Source organism: Rhopalosiphum maidis, chromosome 2, assembly GCF_003676215.2.
Source record: "Rhopalosiphum maidis isolate BTI-1 chromosome 2, ASM367621v3, whole genome shotgun sequence".
NCBI classification, from domain to species: Eukaryota; Metazoa; Arthropoda; class Insecta; order Hemiptera; family Aphididae; genus Rhopalosiphum; species Rhopalosiphum maidis.
Genome location: NC_040878.1, coordinates 71256734 through 71277154, shown reverse-complemented (window position 1 = coordinate 71277154; position 20421 = coordinate 71256734). Strand labels below are relative to the sequence as shown.

Sequence of the window (20421 nt, the reverse complement as noted above, 5' to 3'; positions counted from 1 at the left end):
AAAAATGTATACTTCGAATAATATTATGTTGCTTTGGAAAAAGAAATTAAAAATACATGTTGCAATTTAATAAAAGTTCAACAAATTTTAAAAATTACAACAAAAAAATAATATCTGTTTTAGATAATGTCTTAACAGCTTAAAATTATAATTACATATATGTAAAAACATTTTTAAAAAACATAAATCATTTTTTTTAATATATTGTGTATCTCACGTTAAATGAATCACCCGCTATAGTTGGTTGTACAGTAAAAATTCTCAAGGCGATCGGAAAAACGATGCACTACACCTGTTATATTATGTCGAGCTTAGTACTTACGATAAATTTATCGGCCGTCATGATATTTTTAAGAATGTACTACGAACGCTTTTCTTATTTGTATATGTTTGTACAATGTGTCTATTGTCTATATATTATTACTATTATTTACCATGCGTATATACACAGATAATAGGATGTATGATATCTCTATAAAAACTAATGCGCTGCACTTGCATATCACGAAACGTTATACATTTTATGTATATATTATTAAATATTTAAGTTTTACAAATAATCGTAAGGCCGTTTGGATAAAACAGATTCTAAACGTACTTATGTGTATCTATACAGTTTTTTAAACATTATTTACGTAAAATTATTATTATTATTTTTATAGAATCATCTAAGTATCATATTATGTTTAATATAAAATATAAAATGGTTATTTTTTTTGACCTACAGGATTCATCCAGCTCGTATTGTGAACTAATCAACTAAATTAAATAATTCTTAGGATATACCTACGTCGTACTGTATGCACATAATTGCTATTGCTGTGAGCTCCATTACATTGTATAATACCTCCATTCAAACAAATTAATTTTGTGGGTTTAGGGTAGTGTAATTACTAAGGTAACTACTAATTTTTCACAACTTTTGTCTCAAACCCAAAATATTGTCAATGTTGTTTTATTCGAAACGATAAAAATCAAAAATAAAGCAACTTATGAATTAACGAAGATAAATCGAATTATATACATAGATGAACTGATTAGAGGTGACTGGGTACAATCGTAATACGCGACAATTGTATAAAAGTCAATATTTTACTATCATTATGACAAATAAAAATACTTTGATTGAAAAATGCTGAATATTAATCTTCTTATCAATAATCTGATATCATGTTTATGACAACGGAAAGTAAAAACAAAAACACAATTTTTTTCTCGGTACTCAACATCGTTTTAATTCTTTATTTAGTATTTTTATATAAAATATATGAATAGAAAATAGTACTCTTTGAATTAGTCTTGTTCTCAACAACTTCTCTCAGACCTCTGTCTAATAAATATGTTTTAAATGTTTGATTATTTAATGTGGACAATTATTGAACAGTTAATCGTTACAACTGTAACATTAAATTACTTTCACAATTTATATCTAAATAGTATTTGTTAGCTATTTATATTAAAATAATATTAAAATACTTTTTAAGTCAATTATTATTATACATTAATATTGATTTATAAGTCAAGTGATAAATCTGATGTATACCTGATTATAAGTATCTACTACTTACGTAACGTATAAATATTTATTGGAACTTATATGGATTTTATTAATTTGTAAAAAAGGTTAAATTATCACAATCCATTCGTATGTATAACTGTTGTACCAATTGTTATTTTTATGATTTTATTACTTATATTTTTTTTTGGTGTTCGTTTGTTACTTTATTCATCGTTAAATAATACAATTTTAGTACACACAAGTTACATATTTCGTTCTTATACTGACTACTGAATTGTAACAGTTTTTTAAAGATAACTTTGCTGATTAAAAATGTTATAGAACAGTAGAAGTTGAATCCTGTTTAAAACAAACAATTTCACGAAAATTGTTACGATTCGTACCCAGTCTCGTTAACCTAAATATAATATAAAATAACACATAACATATTGTAGGTACTACTACGATTGACAATCGTATAAAAACATTGTTATATGTATATTGTATAGTATATACTGTTAATATTATATAATTTTAATTTGGTAAAGTTATTTGAATAACAAAATTGTAATAAATTAACCATGCAGCGTTGGAACTCTTCATAAAAAAAAAAAAAATTTAATGAATTGCAAAACACAATTTAATCACATACATGTATGTATTTTTATTTGTAATTAAATGAAGCTGTGTATCAGACGAAACAAGTAAAATTCACACATATGCACGCACACCACAAACGGTGTTGTAGGGTGCGCTTCGAGTGCGTAAGTCGTCGTTGGGTTTCTTCGGGGGCGTAGGCGTCCAGGGGTAGGTATATAAGCCGGAGACTTTGCGGGTGTCGGCCATCACTTTTGACTCTCGACATTCCGCGGTCACACCACGTCATTTTCGTACGCTGCAACCACCCGCGCACAACTGAATACGAGTATAATATTATTATATTATACACATACACCGAAACGTCCAGCAACCGCACAAAACATTAAACGTCACGCACGTCTGGACGGCTAAATATCGATTTTCAATCATCCGCTAATAAATCGTTCGTGTCAAAGTCCAAAGGCCTTTGCCGAAAACCTCAACACCACCAGCCGCATATAATATTATACATACAATATTTATCGTTGCACGGCCGTTTGCGAATCGCTCGACGGTCACTGCAAATAATATAACGTTTATAATATTATTATACATTTTCGCCACGACGTCCATCACCACCATGCGCACCTTTTTGTTGTTGGCCGTGTTCATGTTGTGCGCGTGCATCGCCGTCGGCCAAGTGAACTTCACGCCGACGTGGGGCCAGGGCAAGAGGAACGCGCCTGCATCGGACGAGTGCAAGTCCATGGACACGCTCATCTACATATACAAACTGGTGCAGGTAAACGATGTTTTTGATTCGATTTTTTTTAATTTTTATATTTTTTTCCGCACTCTGTGCGGTGTATTGTTACGTGTCACAGGTGTGTTAGACAAATACGGTCGGTGCGACACCAACGATACACGCACATAATATAATATGTACACGTATATGTCCATAACTTACGTGCGTCGTATAATAGTTTATACAGTGTATACAGACCAGACGACTTCGTCCTTATTTTCATTGATAATAATAATTTTGAGTAGGCTATACACAATTATATTATCCGTGTGTACTGCACTGCAGGTATTTCTGTATGCTATTACTATTATATTATGATACCGTAATAGGTCCCGCCTGTGACCTAACCGAACTTTCTTATAATGGATCACATTCACTTAGACATTAGTATACAACTGTATACTAGTTACGGTCATGGATGATTTTTGAGATAAGCACATATAACAATAGCGGTTGCTGCAACTGTAGGTAATGTCTAAGTTGCGGTCACAGCAAAGACTGAGCTTTTACACTGATAATAAAATGAGTTAAAAATTTAGAATTTAAATTATTTATTAGTAGTATGATATTATAATGAGTACCTAAAAAATTTTATTTGAAATTTGAGCTGAATAAGTAATCCAATCTGGAAATTTTGTTGGTGTGTACAAGTTCCATGCTTTTATATTAGAGTTGACTTTAGAGCTATTAAATACCATTTTATGTAAGTTTATACTATATAATATACTGTATAGTAATCTTAAATGATTATTAACCGTCACTGTAGTTTGTTAACTGAAGTCGATCACTGTTGTTTTTGAAATATAAAAATACTATACATTTAAGAAATATTTATATATTTTTGTACTTTTATCCCACTATTGAGTTATTAGAGCTCAAACAGTGGCCGTAATTAGTAGGTAACCTTTTAATTGGTTGACCGCAACTAGTAAACACCGATAAATTGTGTACAACCTAGTCGTGAGGATAGTATTTTTTTTCCAACCAATAAGAACATATATATATATATATATATTGTATTTTTTTTCTTTATAATATATGATGATGTGTACGTTAATTTATTTCGTTATTGGTTTGGTTAGTCTAACGTTTTTTTCAATTACTCCTTTCGCTCATTTTCCATCTGTGGACCACTTTTATAACGTACATTGTCATTATATTGATATTAATATTCTTGAGCAGTATCAAAAATTATAATAAACATTAAGACATATAGTTCAAAAATAAAATGTTCCCGATACTTTTCATGGCATAATCAGACATTCGCTATTATTGTTTCAACTTGATATTATTTAATAAAATATAAAATATGTACAACTATACAATATTAAAATGTTATTATGTTATGTATAGTAATAAAACTTTTATTCAATATTTCTCAATACATTGTACTAGTGTAGGTAGGTAACGCGTCAATTCGAGATGTGGTGACCAATTACAATCATAAATTTAATGAAATATTATTAAATACTAAATACGTCACTGAAGAAAGGTTTTTCACATGAAATGACAAATGTCCATAAACAATTTATTATAAAATAAAAATGCTGTTTTTTGAAATTACCATAAAAAAATAACCACAGCTCTCATATACATACCGTTGATCAGGAAGGGTCATGTTTATGTTTACCTCAGTAGTTTGTCACCGGAAATTTAATATTAATTAAATGTTATGTACATTAATGTGCAAAATCCGTTTGAAAAAATATTTTGCTAAAAAATAATAATAATGATTTAGATTAATTAATGATATATCTGAATATAATCTGACGCATGACTGACTAATTTCTAAGGATATTATAACCGTTCAGCGTGGCGTAACTGGAATTTTTTTTAATGTTAATATCATGGTTGGCTCCACGAAAATAAACAATCATAGAAAAGATAACGTCTTGAACATTAACATAATTTTTAGTCCGTTAATTTAGAATTTTTCAGTAAACACAAATATTGTTATAATTGAATCGTTAATTATTATTATATTCAACGTATTATAACATCACTGTAAGAAAAAATGATTACGGAATTAAGTGAAACTAAGTATTATTATGGAAATGATGTACAAAAATTAGTAAAAATCTGAAAATTAAAAGAACATTTTTCATCCATAAAGTTAGGTTTGAGTCGAATATTAATTCTAAAAGTACATCATAGACTTGTATCCATATTCTAAGTACAACTTTACTAAGAATCTATTGGTTTTTAACCGACTATTGATTGTTTATTTTAATTTTCGCAGAATGAAGCGCAGCGGATCGCAATGTGTGAACGAATGTCCATCACGTCTTGAACAGCTACGGTTGCAAGAGATGACCACCGCCAATATACCATACGCCAGCCATAGATCATTAACAACGGGACTTATACTATGATACTCCGTCAGCTGAAATGTTAAATTTTTACTTTTAGTCACACTATTAAGATGGTAATAATAATAATATAAAATTCTACCATTATCAATTATTATATCCACTTAACTTATTATTATCCATCAACCACTGTTTTGTTTATTTTCGATATGTTTTAGACAATATTTTAGTTTTTTGTAAAAGATCTATTCAAAATGCATTGCTTTCTGTATTAAAAAAACTATCAAACCTACTACATTCGTTCATTTTTATAATTTGTGTTTTCATTTATTAGTCTGGAAATGTTGGACTGAATAAGTTGACAAATGTGTTATTATTGATACCTGACGTAACAACAGTATTATCAATTATTATAGGTATAATCCTTAATAATTATATGAATTCGTGATCACAATATATACGAAATATATTATATCGTATGCCAAGGTATGCTAAGTTTATTGTAAGAATAATTAGAATTTTTATGTTCTGAAAATTCAGTAAAAATAAAAACGTCGAAAAGTGCATTATAATGTAATTATGCATAGAAAATTGTTTTATAACATTGTTAATATATATATATATATATATATATATATATTTATACAAATAGTGTAATTGGCTGAATAACCTCAATTGAAAAAAATATAAAATGCCACAAGTTAAAGGCGATAAAAATAAATAAATTGAACCTAAAACATATTTTCCGCTATTTTTTTTTTATGCAAAAAAAAAAAACAATAAAAATTAAAATAAATTAAAATACACTATAGCCCATAATTATAAAAATATAACAAACATTATACGAATTTAATATACATGCATTTCATTACGTCAGTACTTTACAAATTATTATTAATATTGTGTTTGATGTAAAAAGTATTGTCATTGAAACGATTCTTGATCACAAAGAATTAACAACATAATTTATGTATATATAACTACAGTGCAATTTATTCTATTACAGTTTGCATCAGTCGTAGTCGTTTCAATGATATTTAGAATTCAACGGACTTCACGATTCGCTTAATACGTTAATAGCGTCTACTTAGGTAACAATATATGAATGATAATGTTTTACGGTGCAAATTGATTTGTCCGTGGTTGATTCTAATTTCAATATATAGTACGATGATAACAATTATTATTGGTCGACGAATTTAAACGTTTCCGGAACATATAACTAAATTCTAAAACCTTTAATTTTAAAAATAATAACAATATTTAGGCAACAAGTAAAATACATACCTAAGTAAGATGGTTTTTTTCAATCAATAGTATATATATATATATATATATATAGTTTTTATACACTGGTTAAAATATTGAGACCTTTGCTGATCTAATGTAAATTCTATAAAAGCTTGATTCGTTGACATCTTTTAGTGAAACTCAATCAAAGCGATTTTAAGAATATGATGTTCTAACTTTGGTATGATTAAAAAAACTGACCATGTTTAAAAAACGTTTGTCCTACCCACAAATTCATATTTCGAAAATCGTCTAATTTTTGAAGAGATGTTATCAATCTTAAGTTTATATTATAGAATTAAAATAAGACCAGCAGAAATCATCTAATTTTGCCACAGCGAAACTTTTTTTTGTTGTTGAAAAAGTGACAAAAATGTCACCCTGAGAGTGTCTATTATTTATTAAGCGATGAAAATTCTGATAATTCCTATAATTATAGGCACGTTACGTGGTAGTAAAAATATAAGTTAACACTGTTAACAGGCTGTATGGAAAATAAAAAAAATCAATCAATTTCAACAATAAAAAATTATTACACACGAAAAAAGAAATCATATTTCATACAATATAGCCAGATTTTGCTAATTTATTGTCTATTCTTTTTTTTGTTTTTGTGAAAGTAAAACTTTATTTGTATTGTATTGAACTCCAAATATTATTACTCATTATAGCAGCATAATCGGGATTGTTTTTCTTTAGGGGGAGGCTGATAATTTGTTATACAAGATTATATAGGAACGACTTGACTAGGATGTCATGATAGATAACAGATTTCACACTTAAACAACATTCATGGTTAAGACTAGTGCAGTATAATATCTTCACTGAATAACGAAAGCGTTTCCAAATTTGACTTATAATTTTGGGTGGACTGATGCAGTCACTAGGTTGCTGGCTGTGTACTGCGTAAGTACATACAATATTTAGACATTATAATGCTATATTATCATAATCTTCATCGCTGTGTAGCCCTCCAGTGTTGTAATACTACCGTACCTTATTTATTGTGTGTTTATAAATGGTGGGTAGCTGATATGATGTTGTATTATAGTTGTTTAGTTGTTTATACTTTAAAGTACACCGACCCGAGTATAACTATAGTTTATATAATTATATTCTACCTGCGTTTAGCACAAAGGATAACTTCTCGCCGTATTTCCAGTGTCGGACGTATTGTTGTATTTGTCAATGTTGACTACACTAGATTTGACGTGTTGTACGGCCTGTGGAAATTCGAACAACACGAGCAACTACAATTTCCAGACGCAGGTATTAAAGGCGTTCTATAACAGTGTATATACGCGTAAACACAAATTTACGCAATTGGTTGTTCGTGACACGATAACAATAAATATCCTGAGAGTCAGAGTGATTCAGCGAGAGAGAGAGTGAGGGAGAAAGAGGCATTTATTTTCTTCGTGTTGTGACATAATATATTGTTACAAAATACAAATATCGTGTCGAGTTAAAATAATATATTGAAAACAATGAAAACCCATCACTCATCGGCTATAAGCCAATATGACGTATGACGTATAAATGTATAATATTGCCGAAAACGAACGGGAAAAAATCAGAAGTAAAAATGATGCGCAGTGATGAGTAGGACCATTTCGGTCGTACGAATCAAATAATGACTTTAGACTATAAACACGTTCACGGCTTCGGGGTAAATTTGGTAGGTCTCTAGATAAACCAAAGCGTAGTATTAAAAATATCATAACAATACTGCAAAAATAAGAATAATAACTATATATTGGCCAAAATTTAAATCAGCTGTATAAATCAAACGTATAAATAAACCGCAACAAAATAAAATTTGTTAAAATAAACCGGAGTAAATGAATCCCCACCTTAACATAATATTGACACACATATGTGACACCGGTCTGTCTGAACGTACACCCATGTCTTACATATGTGACACGCGGCCGTGAACGTGGTTAGAGTATCTCGATTGAACAGCACATCTATATGGATTTCGTCGGATAACTGGCATCACATTCATTATTGTATATTATGTATATCAGTATATTTTATGTTATTATGAACAGTTTCATTAATATTTTATAGCTGTATGGCTTATATGCCTATATATAATATATATCAGGGGTGGCCAACCAGTCGATCGCGAGATGGATTTGAGTCGATCGCGACACCCTTTCGCATTTTCTTAAATTTTTGAATTTTTTCCTTGTAAATTCGTATATATTTGTATATCCCACGAATATAAAAATTATATTTAGAAAAAAAACAATAAATAACCATGGAAAACGAGATTATACACAGATATCGAATAAAAGAAGTGTAACTATATATTTTTTGTTTATTGACAACCTGTTTTTTTTTTTTTTTTTTGGTCGGTCGCGACAACCTAGAAAATCTCGAAGGTCGATCGCATGTCTATTAAAATTGGCCACCCCTGATATATATTATGCAAATACAATGCACAGTTATAAATTATTTTAACGGTTATATTTATAAAGGTACCTACACTTATATTTGACACTTGAGATATCGGGATACCGGCGATACCGCAGATACAATCGGTGTACCTATAATAGATTTATTGGTAATAAGGACGTTTTCTTGTTTACAAAGTTTTAAAATATATTTATTTTTAATTTATTAATTAAGAGGATGTAGAACCCGCATGTGTTGTCTCCGTCTTACACACGTGCGACATAGCAAATTTTCGTTCACCATTTTCAATATTGTGTGCTGTTAGTTTTTATATTAGAGTGAACTGATCTATTATAAAATTGAAAGGTAAGATAATTATCCAGGGCCTCACGTAGCCTTTTATTGATATTATTTTTAAGCAAGTTATGATATTTTTGAAACTGTACATTTTAAAATGATCATAACTTACTTAAAAATTATAATATTAACAAAAGGCTACGTGTGGCCCTAGATAATTACTACGTCCTCTTAAGGGTAACAAATATCGATAAGGGAAGTTTTTAGATTATTAGAAACAAAAAAACGTTTTTATAGGATAGATAGTTATTATATTATATGTATATTATTTTTTACAGTACTTACTTATACCGAATAATATTATATATAAAATCATTATTATTTTTTGTTTAGACTTTACTTCTACCACCCTCGTGGAATGGGGCTTTTGCACATTTCTGCCCTTGGCCACTTAATGTTTCAACACAGATCTTTAAACTCTAAGCAACAGATCTTTATTCTAAATTACTTACAAGTTATAAAGCTTAATTTAATTTAATAATTGTGATAACCAACATGTACTTCAACATTGAATAAAATCAAAAAGGTAATGTAAAATTTAAAAGGATCAAATATAATTACATATACGAGTATTTAAATTTCATAATTACATATTTATAAATATTTAAGAAACTTATATTATACTTTAATAAAATAAATATACACGATTTTTAATATCTGCCGTGATCGTCTAGTGGTTAGGACCTTGCGTTGTGGCCGCAATAACCCAGGTTCGAATCCTGGTCACGGCACAGAAATTTTTGCTGTTTATTTCGTTTATTTTCGCGTATTATATTTATTTTTATCTTTTATGTTTGATATTATTCTTTATTTATAACTATTTCCTTTAGTTTTTTCTAAATGGATTAGATATATTTTTTTAAATATATTAGTTATTAATTATTATTGTAGTTTGGCAAACATTTTACATTATATAAATTCTGCTTACTGGTCAATATATTTAACATAAAAACTTGATTTTTCAGAAGACAATTTTTTTTATGTAATTGCATGTCTTTACAATATAATATTTTTTATTGTTATAATTTTTTAAGTTTTTACTCATTTGAATAAAAACATAAATTTTGAATTTCATAATTTGAAGCAAAAAAACAAAATATTTCCGTGTTTCTATCCGTGTAAATAAATGTTTAAATAAATAGCGTATTGGTAATACTAATACAATACTATTATAATTTATAACTGATAAATATTTAAATTTTATAGATACGCGAAATAGTAGACTCTAATACCGCTTTGTGCGATAACCTACTTCAGTACCACTTCACTCATCTTTAAATACTTGTAACTCATAGACCACTTGACAAATTCGATTTGTATACAGCTAAGACTCCAAAAAATATTTTACTTTAAACCAAAGAGTTAAAAAGCATGTAGTCATTAAAAGAAATAAACTAGTAAAAATAATATTTTTAGAAAAATATTGTTTCTCTATAATTTAAAATGATATCAAATAAATATTTTCGTAAACATTAATCATTTTTAAAATTATAAGTGTTATGTTAAATGGTTCACTCGGTTGTTTTTTTTTTTTTAATATTATTAAGATTATCAAACATTTTAATTTGTTGTTCCTATTATATTATTAATCAATAATAATAATAATAATAATAATAATAAATATTATACTGATTATAATTACCTATTATACACACTGACACTGAGAGCACAAATTATATTGACTTGCGTACTATAATATAAGTACAGGTTACGTATAGCCGTATAAGTATATCCTTATTATTATTTTTATATTATATTATATAAAAGGACAAGATTTTAATATGTACCACGTTGCAGACAGTTTTTTAAGTTTTTTTTATTGTATTTCAATGTCCCGACGAGGTATTTTAATAATTCCGCTATTTTTTTTCTACGAGCGTTACCGAATTATTCAGTTATCAGTTACTTTTATAATATAAAAGGTGTAGGTAAAATGCGAAGTTTCGAACATTTTAAATTCTTTATTTTCTATACAAGAGTAGAATATCCTAAATAGGCCTGAGAAAAAAAAAGTCCAGAAAACAAAATTGAAAAAAGTCTCAGTCATAAATAATAAAAATACCGAAATACTTATTATTTTTTTATGGGTTATACAATTTATACTATTTGTGTATTATTATATTTTATTATCAGGAATAACTTGTTTAGTTGGTGAATATAAAATGACTGTACATGACTTATATTTTGTCATATATATATAACATTATCTGTATCAAAACCGTAGTCTCTTTGAATTCTATATTTAGTACACTATACAATTACTCAATTATTCTACAAAATTGGGTTAGCAGAAAAAACTTTGTGAAAGTCGTATTATAAATAATTAAATAAAAACGTTTTACAAAATTTATGTATATGTTTAAAAATATAAGTGAACCAAGGGGCAGCTTCAGAGACTTGGTTGGGGAAGCAAAGTCATAATTCTTTTAATAATATTACATATTATTATAATTTCTTTATACTTCATAATATAGATAATAGGTACATACCCTTAAGTCTTATTACACACTTGTATAATTGTACGTGTCTAAATAGTCGATGCTATAAGTACAATATTTTTTTTTTGTAATCTTGTTTAAAGATGTACCATTTTTTTTTAAATACTGGCTTGTGGTCTAGCCGTCTGGGTCCTTATGGAACCATTCCCAAAGTGGTCTAAATTGATCATTACATTACTATAATATGTAGTATATATTTTTGTGATATTTATTTAACTAAATAATAATAAACTAAGTCTGTTATTTTTCTGGGACATTTTTTCCCTATAGATTTATAATTATTAAATTATACTTGAAAACTTTGAAAAAAAAATGGTGAATGTTTATTTTTTCAACGAGAACCTAATATAAATAACTATTGATTTGATCACATTTTTATTAATTGCAATAACTGATAAAATACAAAAAATAGTTTTGATTATTGATTTTATGAATATCGAGCAGTGTCATGGACGTAGCGAGTGTGGGGAAAGTGCCTTCTCCTTTAAACTAAATTATATTTCTTACACCTTATAAATTGAGTTTTAATTATTTAAAATTGGCTATGCCACTGCCCCCTCCCCTAATTGAAATTCTAGCTACGCCCATGAGCAGTGTACAGTGTAATTATTGTGTTTCAGAGTTAGAAAAAAAATATTCTTCGTTATTTTAAGACTTGTTCGATACTAGACAAGTATTTTTTACTTTAAAAGTTTAAAACTAAATTTATGATTTAATAAAAAAAAAATATTAGCAAATTTTAATAAAATATTACATTTATTGTATTATTTAAGGATTTTTATTGTGATTATCTGATTCTCCGTATTTAAAATATTGTATATATTATATAAATGACCAGCGTCTATGTATTGACAGATTACTATCTTTACTGTACAATTTTTATAATGTTTTGTTTATATAATAACAAATTATATATTATACATTCATTTATTTAAAGTTATTGTTACATATTCTTTTCGTGTAATTAATTACAAGCTTTTTATGCAATTTTCATTTTAAATTACACTAAAGCGAGTAAATAATATTACATATAAATCTATAAACGTTTTTTTTTTATTTTTATTTTCGAATATTTTCAGGTAGTATAAATTTGGTTTGTTTTATTGAAAATATATGTAATTTACTAAACAACTTATATTATATTTATTTTTATTATTTAGTATTAACCTCGTATGAGTTACACCATGAGTTAGTATCTGTATAATTACCAAGTACCAACGCCGTATTATTTCCGCTTCCGGTCTCTTACTCACAATATTAATCACTTTTGAGTTTATGTTGTGTAGAATTTACTTATGTGGTTGGGGTGTAGCTTCATGTGTACTTACTATTTAAACTATCAAAGTACAAATTGGTAAATATCGCGAAATGTACATTGATTTAATCATTTCCGGAATATTATCCATAATAACGAATCCATTTATTAGAAATGTCTTTAGATTAATTTTGTTGTCTTGATCTCAGGTACATATTTATTTATTTATTTACTGAATGTATAGGCATATGCACTTTTTTTTTACATAAATATACATTTAAAATTTTAAAAAATGTTAATAAATTTAACAAAGGCTTATAAAAACCTCAAATTGAGTTAAAATTTTTTTTAAATGATAGTTTAAAACAATTACAAAAAAAAAAAAAATCGTTGAAATCGGAAGGAAATAGTGAAAGGTAAATATCCAATATTCTAAGAATTTGAGCATAAAATGCTCATAAGAAATTACTTTGGCTTCCTTACTTACACACCTATTGTTTGAATAACGTATAATGAACCTTATATTTATTTATCAAATTTTCGGTATAAACAGACATTTTTTCACATATTTCTAACTACAAAATAGGTTGTAATTTTCAAGTTTTCACGAATTTTATCAAGTCTATACATTTAAATAATGTTAAACAATATCGTGACTGTAAATTTGTGATATTTTTTAATTGGGAAATTAACCACTTAGGTATTCATTAAATCGTTAAGAATTTTTACCCGTTCATAATATAATTTTGTAATTGGTAGGCATTTATAAAAAAAAAATTAAAAAATTTCAATTGTCTATAAATAGCTCAAAAAAAGTAATAATATTGTTGGTATTATCATGGTATAGTTTTAAAACTATACCATATATTGAAAATAATAATATAAATACTTGGTGAATATTTCAAGTTTCTGTGGTTATTATTTTATTTTATTTTTTTGAATTATCATAAAATAAAGAATACAATTTAGTCAAAACCTGGTTAAGCGTAATTTTGTCTTTACCTATTTGATTATTTAAAAAATTGAATTTTCAAGTTTGTAAAATTATCACTAAAATATTGAGATTTTTATTAGTATCACTTAGTATTATTATACATCAGTGTTTAGTCCAAATTAAATATTCATGCATACATGTTACATAATATCGTATATAGATGATAGATACAAAATAATAGTTATAGATAATTCACATAAGTCAAAAATACATAATGATTATAATTCTATTATAATTTAAACATTAAAACACGTCGACCGTGCAAGCAACGATTAAAGACTATTTTTGGTTTAAGATTATAAAAGAATAAAATAATTAAAACTCTCTCATCTCATCTTTAAAGAACGTGTTATTGATAATTATTTTGAGATTTTTGATCTGAGGGATTACGAGACTGGTCAAACTTGTGGATTGTAATAAATTATTAGTAATATGTAATATTACTATTAGTAATAGTATTATTATAATGTAATCGCATAACGATCTACCCTAAGGATAAGACTTTTCCGGTTCGTCTTCAGTTCAATACCCGAACTCTGAAAAGTTTAATATATATTTTATAATATGTCAAGTCTATTGGATCAACATGCTGGTTTACTAAACATGGAAATTCTAACAAGTACCTAGGTTTTGTTTGTATGTACGTTAAGACGCGTTTTCAATATTTTTCAAATAAACAAAATTAAAATATTGTATCACAGTTACCGTTGGTGTGATTGTAGATAATACATTTTTTGAGACTGTTAAATTTATATATTAAGGGGAAAATGGCGCTGATTGATTTTATATAACATAATATACGATTTAGGTAAAAGTGAAGTCAATCCAGGATTTCAGTTATGCAATTTTGAGAAAGTTTAAAATCAGCCAGGTAGGTATTGGTATTTCATTGTGATGGCAAGAAAATAGATTTATTGCAGATAACGGTAAAATATTATGAGTGCGATTATTCGGTATTTTTTGTATTGATGTACGATGAATGATAATCATATTATACGCGTGCATGCAACAAATAATATAAGTAGTTTTAATGCACGTCTTGTTCGGAGATATTACTCATATACGCTTTTTAATATTAAATATCACTTGGGCACAGTCACTTAACATGCACTGAGAAACACACATACAAATATACAAAGTGCATACATTTTTTTAATAATAATTATCGTAGTGTCACATTACTTATATACAAAGCATATTATAAATTCCTGAATAACGGATCACATCATTCCTGTGCAGGTAACTATGGTTCATTATAATCATATATAAAAAACGCCGACAATCGACTTGACTGTTATGGAAAAAGTAGTGCCGTAACTAAGAATTTTCCTTTGAGGGGGGGGGAGGGGTAGATTAATTTTTTTTTAGTAAATAACTGTATATCATTTCAGAAAAAAAAACCGTCAAAATCAAATAGACAATACACGAAAGGAATAAAAAGCGTTTACTAAAATAAAATGGGGGCGATATAAATGTTGTTGTTATAAGTCATATAATATTTACTTTAACTAATAACTTATTTTAATATTTTGAGTAAAAACCAAAATGATTAATAATATTAATATAGGTAGTGACTATAACGATAAAATACGCTGCGCACTCGTCGTCCGGGAGGTTTTCAAATTTATCGGCATCGGTATCCGACTACATTTCAAATGAGTCGATTTTCAATTCAAATAGCTCAAGAGATGGGCACAACACGTTATAACAACAACAAGTCGATGACGTCCTCAATCGAAGAAAAATACATTGTTGAAACGTTCGACGTCTTCCGAGATCTCGATAATTTGGTCGTAGACATGATAACAAATCGACAACCCTCGTGGACGGCACGGACGACGGGTACACGACACCACCGTCGAAAGTGTGATCCGCGACGTCGTCGAGAAACCGCCGGTGTCGCCTTATCGGTGTGTCGGCGTTAGCTGCATACCGCCGACGTTTCCGTTAGCCGTCCCGGCTACGACGACGACGTTTCACCGCGGCGCATTGCAGGGTATGTGGTGGCTCCCGATGCGAATGGCGTCCGCACGAGCACGGCCCCTCTCAGCCAGACGCACGGGACAGGACGACGGCGGCGGTGGAGACTTGCACATGCCGTGATGTGCTTGTATTGTATTATAGAGTGGAGAATACGTCCGGTCAGCGGCGCCGGACCCGCGGAAACTCGGCGCTCTCGGCGTTCGGCGACGCGCGATTCCAACGGTGGCCACCGGAATGGGACGCAGCCGACGGGATGTCCTCGAGGACGAATCCACGCGGACAGCAGTGTCGGGACATCGGTGCGTTGTGCCGCGGTCCGCTGACTCTTTTAATCGCCCTGCGGCAATTCCGCCGATCGAGTCTCATCGACACCAGCCGCCGCCGTCTGTCGTCAGAACATTTTATTTTGGCCTACAACAAATGTTCAAATTATATGATATATAATATTCAACAAATTACGAAAATCCAAATATTTAACCTAAGGCCACTGAAAACCACTTTTTTGAAAAAAAAACTCGTATGTAAGTTGTCGCGGTAAAGGATTTATTTTTCGACTCCGGAATTGTACACGCATTGTTAGATGCATTGCAGAAACGGCTTGCAAACGAAAAAAAACGCGACATTTTTGATATATTTCTTTTATTTTATTGGCCTTCGTCACTTTTTGATGATTTTTCCGTAAAAATCTAGTTTTACGTCTATTTTTTGACTGTGTAGATCGTACAGGAAGCTTCCGCAAATGTGTTAGCGTGCATGACTAGCTAATATTAATTTAAAAGTAATGTTAAGTTAGCAGTTGAATGATTTATTATATATTTATATTATGAATTATGATAAGATTGTAATTGGACTTAACAGCCCGTATAAAATAATATATAAAATAAAATATGAATAAAAGTTTTTCATCAAGTCCATAGTTTGATGCATTAAACATTTAATATTAATTATTAATTCCAATGTATTTTTTGTTTGAACATTTTTAATTCATGATTTAGTTTACAATTTAAGTTATTTTCCAATAGCAATGTATTTTATAGGTATCTGCTTCAGTGGTGAAAAAAAACCTTACCTAAATTTTATTAAGAACACTATTATTTAAAATATTATAGTTTATAGTTCGATTACTATTAAATTATAAATATTGCAAAATATCATAAAATCTATCCCTCTCATCGCCCTTTAATTACGCCTCTGATGGGAAACAACCAGGACCGCTACCGTGATTTTAGATTTGAAGAGTATGAATCACAGTCTATAAGTGGTATGAGTAATATGGTATGATAGAAAGAGATTATAATATTATGTTGTTCTGAACTCATGAAAAAAAAAATTGATTGAAACGATGATAGCCGATTGGCAAGGCCATAAAGGGAGTTAACTCATTGGCTTGCAGCTGTAGTGTAGTACAAATACATAATATATGCAGTAGCATATTTGGATTTTAACCATTCCTTTGGCGCCTGCATGACGGTGTGCGATTTTATGATTGTTATCGAGAAACATATAATATTAATAATAAATTATCAATAGGTTATTCACACAGACATTTAACACGAAATGTAAATGTGGTTCAACATTTAACACAGCCGCCATTATATGTAGGAAGAAATGTGTGGTGGTCAAATACACAAGTTTAGAACTCATCCTAAATCAACATAATTTATCTATATTAGTGCTAGTTAGGATACAATTGAACATTCATAGTTTAAAATAACTGTTTGGCGAGCTAAAATTGTAAAGCCACTCCGAGTCTCCGCTTCGATAAGACACTATCAAAATATAACATAATTTCATGACCCGTCTAAACCCACCACGGAAGTATACAAATTATAAATCTCGCACAGGTTTAGTATATTCTGTATGAGGCGATTTACACTTTACGCCTACACATATTATTATTATATCACATGTGTAAAGCTGTACAGGTATATATAGGCGCACGTGTATTTATATATACATTAATGTCGTAATAAGGTGAAAACCAAAATATATAAGCATAGGATATAAATAACAATAAATAAGCCGGGTGGGTTGAAAATGAAATTAGGTAGTTAATCACCATGAAATAGCTAACGTCTTGAATAGATTCTAAGAATTTAGACTAAAGCTCCCGGTTACAAAATGTGCCGGAGCATAAATTACCGATTTCAAGAGCCAGTGCAGTTTTATGGTCCAGCTGTTTAGACGGTATTTGTAGGTATACATTATACATTTTAAGTAGATGCGTAGAGCTTAATAAAATTCACCTAATTTGTATTTCCTATTCAATCTTTAGCATCTCGTAGAATTACGTAATATATAAAGTAATGTACAACTTGGTAATCGGTATACTGGTAAATAAATATAAGAGTATATACGCAGTTTTCTTAATTTAAATTAAAAAACCACAAAATTTAATAACTTTTGAAATATTATTTCAATAAATAAATAACTATACAGTTAAAAATTACATTTACCCTTCCCATATTGTGACAACATGTGTAATCGCCCGAAATCGTAAAAATACGACGGTAAATATAATAAGATCCGTATAATTAAATTTTGTTTTAGTCTCTGTAAAAGCTAAAATAAATTAAATTCGAACCTTATATTTCTAGTTCGAGAATTAATTTTTTAACTTATAAGTAGTTTTCAAAGATATAATTCATTTTTCAATTAATAAATTATGATGTATAATGTCACAGTGAAACACTCATATATTACAACGCTATTTACTATAGAATATTCAAAATCTCCATAGGTAGGTATAAGTTTTTTTTTTATAAAATTTAAATTTAATTTCAGTCATCAATTTGAACGTTTGGTTTCCAAGAATGATATACAATTAACAAATCAACTTAGTTAATAGTGCGAAACTCGCGTCCATTCAATTTGTTAAACGTAATTATTTAAAAATAATAAAATACTTCCTGATGGCTGATAGTTTCGTGTTATATTATAATTTCCTTTATTTCCTATTCCTACCCGTAGATAATAATAACAGGTGGTGCATACAGTTCATTAAGCTGTATTTTATAGAGTTTTTGTATACACATATTTTTTTTAATATTGTTATTCAGTCCAATAAGTCACGTAATCAGAATATTCATTCAATTCATTGTTCGAGTGGTCCTATGTACTATGTACCGGCTATTAAGTATTCTGCTGTGGTTTATTCAATAACAACAATAACAAAAAAAAGTTAATTATATAAATTTCTCATGATTCAATAATCTGAAAAAAATAAAATATTTTAATGAAACGATTTTTCCATTTTGATTTTGTTTATTATGGCACTATAAATTGTATTATAAATTTACAATAATAAAAGCTGATAAAAGTTATAGCTCATGCAAAACCAATATTTTCTATATTAGAGGAAAAACTATCAGTCTGAAAGCAATTTTTATTATGTGCATAAAAATATGATTTTAGGGCCCATATGTTATGACTCTTATCTGCAGCGGGCAGGACATAATATTGTTAGAAAACAATAATCTTATATATTATAAAATGATAATATAATTATACTGCGATATTCTAATGTTGTCGTGTATGGTGTATTGATCAATATGCTATTATTGGTTTATAATGTTTATATTTTGAATAGTATGAATGTACGATAATAGTACGACATAGTTAATAATATTTAATAATATGGCAACAATCATCATTATGGCGTAATCTAGCGGTAGTGCGCCTAACATCAGACGTTTAGGTTTTCAGTTTGTCCAAAAGAAGGGATGAATGTAATCTGTTTCGCAGAGTATCGTCGGTGTAAAATTTTTTTAAATTTATCATCGCCATATTATTATTTATCAATATTATATTTACAATGTACCTATTTATCACTTCTTGTTTCATGCGTACATTACTGCGTTATATTATTATTATGTATATTGCAGTCAAGAGGAACAACGTTTGGATATCATTATGATGATAGTATAATAGTAATTAATAATAATTACTACTATTAGATTTCTCTCACAATCTAATTCGTGCGGAAGTTAAAAATGTTGATACACAAAAATAACTTTAAGTAATGTAAGACGTAGTTTTAGCTAACATAAAAATTAAAAACATATTATGATCCATCGGAAAGTATTTTATATTTAAAAATTAAATATACCAGAATATAATCGTTTTGTGTAATACATTTAACTAGCGTTTAATATAATTATAACAATATTTTGTTGACATTAGAAATGTTAAAAATGTTTTTGTATCTTGAATGTCCATTTTATCATATTTTTTTTCACGTATTTTAAAATAATATATTTTAATCTCAAAAGTTTTTTAAATTTTTATTTAAAGCGTTTATTTGACTATAGTATTTTGCATAGTTACAATAATTTTTTTTCTGCAGATAAATTCTATAGTTCTAGTTATACATTATAATATAATATCGTTTCAACTTCACACGTGGAGATGCGCTTGGGTCTTACTGTGCGGTATGAGTGAAATTCGACTG

The 20421-nt window shown here is 28.5% G+C and overlaps 1 protein-coding gene and 1 non-coding gene across 2 annotated transcripts; both read left to right on the top strand.

Moving 5' to 3' along the window:
• Window positions 1–2359: 2359 nt before the first annotated feature.
• On the top strand, window positions 2360–5468 carry LOC113553555 (hypertrehalosaemic prohormone-like). Its single transcript, XM_026956931.1, has 2 exons — window positions 2360–2879; window positions 5122–5468. The coding sequence occupies exons 1-2, from the start codon at window positions 2718–2720 to the stop codon at window positions 5170–5172; spliced, it is 213 nt and encodes a 70-aa protein (XP_026812732.1). The 5' UTR covers window positions 2360–2717; the 3' UTR covers window positions 5173–5468.
• Window positions 5469–9900: 4432 nt separating this feature from the next.
• On the top strand, window positions 9901–9972 carry Trnah-gug. The gene has a single exon. It is a non-coding gene; the product is annotated as a tRNA-His (tRNA).
• Window positions 9973–20421: the final 10449 nt, after the last annotated feature.

What these genes read in the sequence shown, in the direction of transcription:
- LOC113553555 (XM_026956931.1), top strand. Translation starts at nt 2,718, where the DNA reads ATGCGCACCTTTTTGTTGTTGGCCGTGTTCATGTTGTGCGCGTGCATC. An exon ending in ACATATACAAACTGGTGCAG is followed by an intron (nt 2,880 to 5,121) that starts GTAAACGATGTT and finishes TAATTTTCGCAG; the next exon opens with AATGAAGCGCAGCGGATCGC.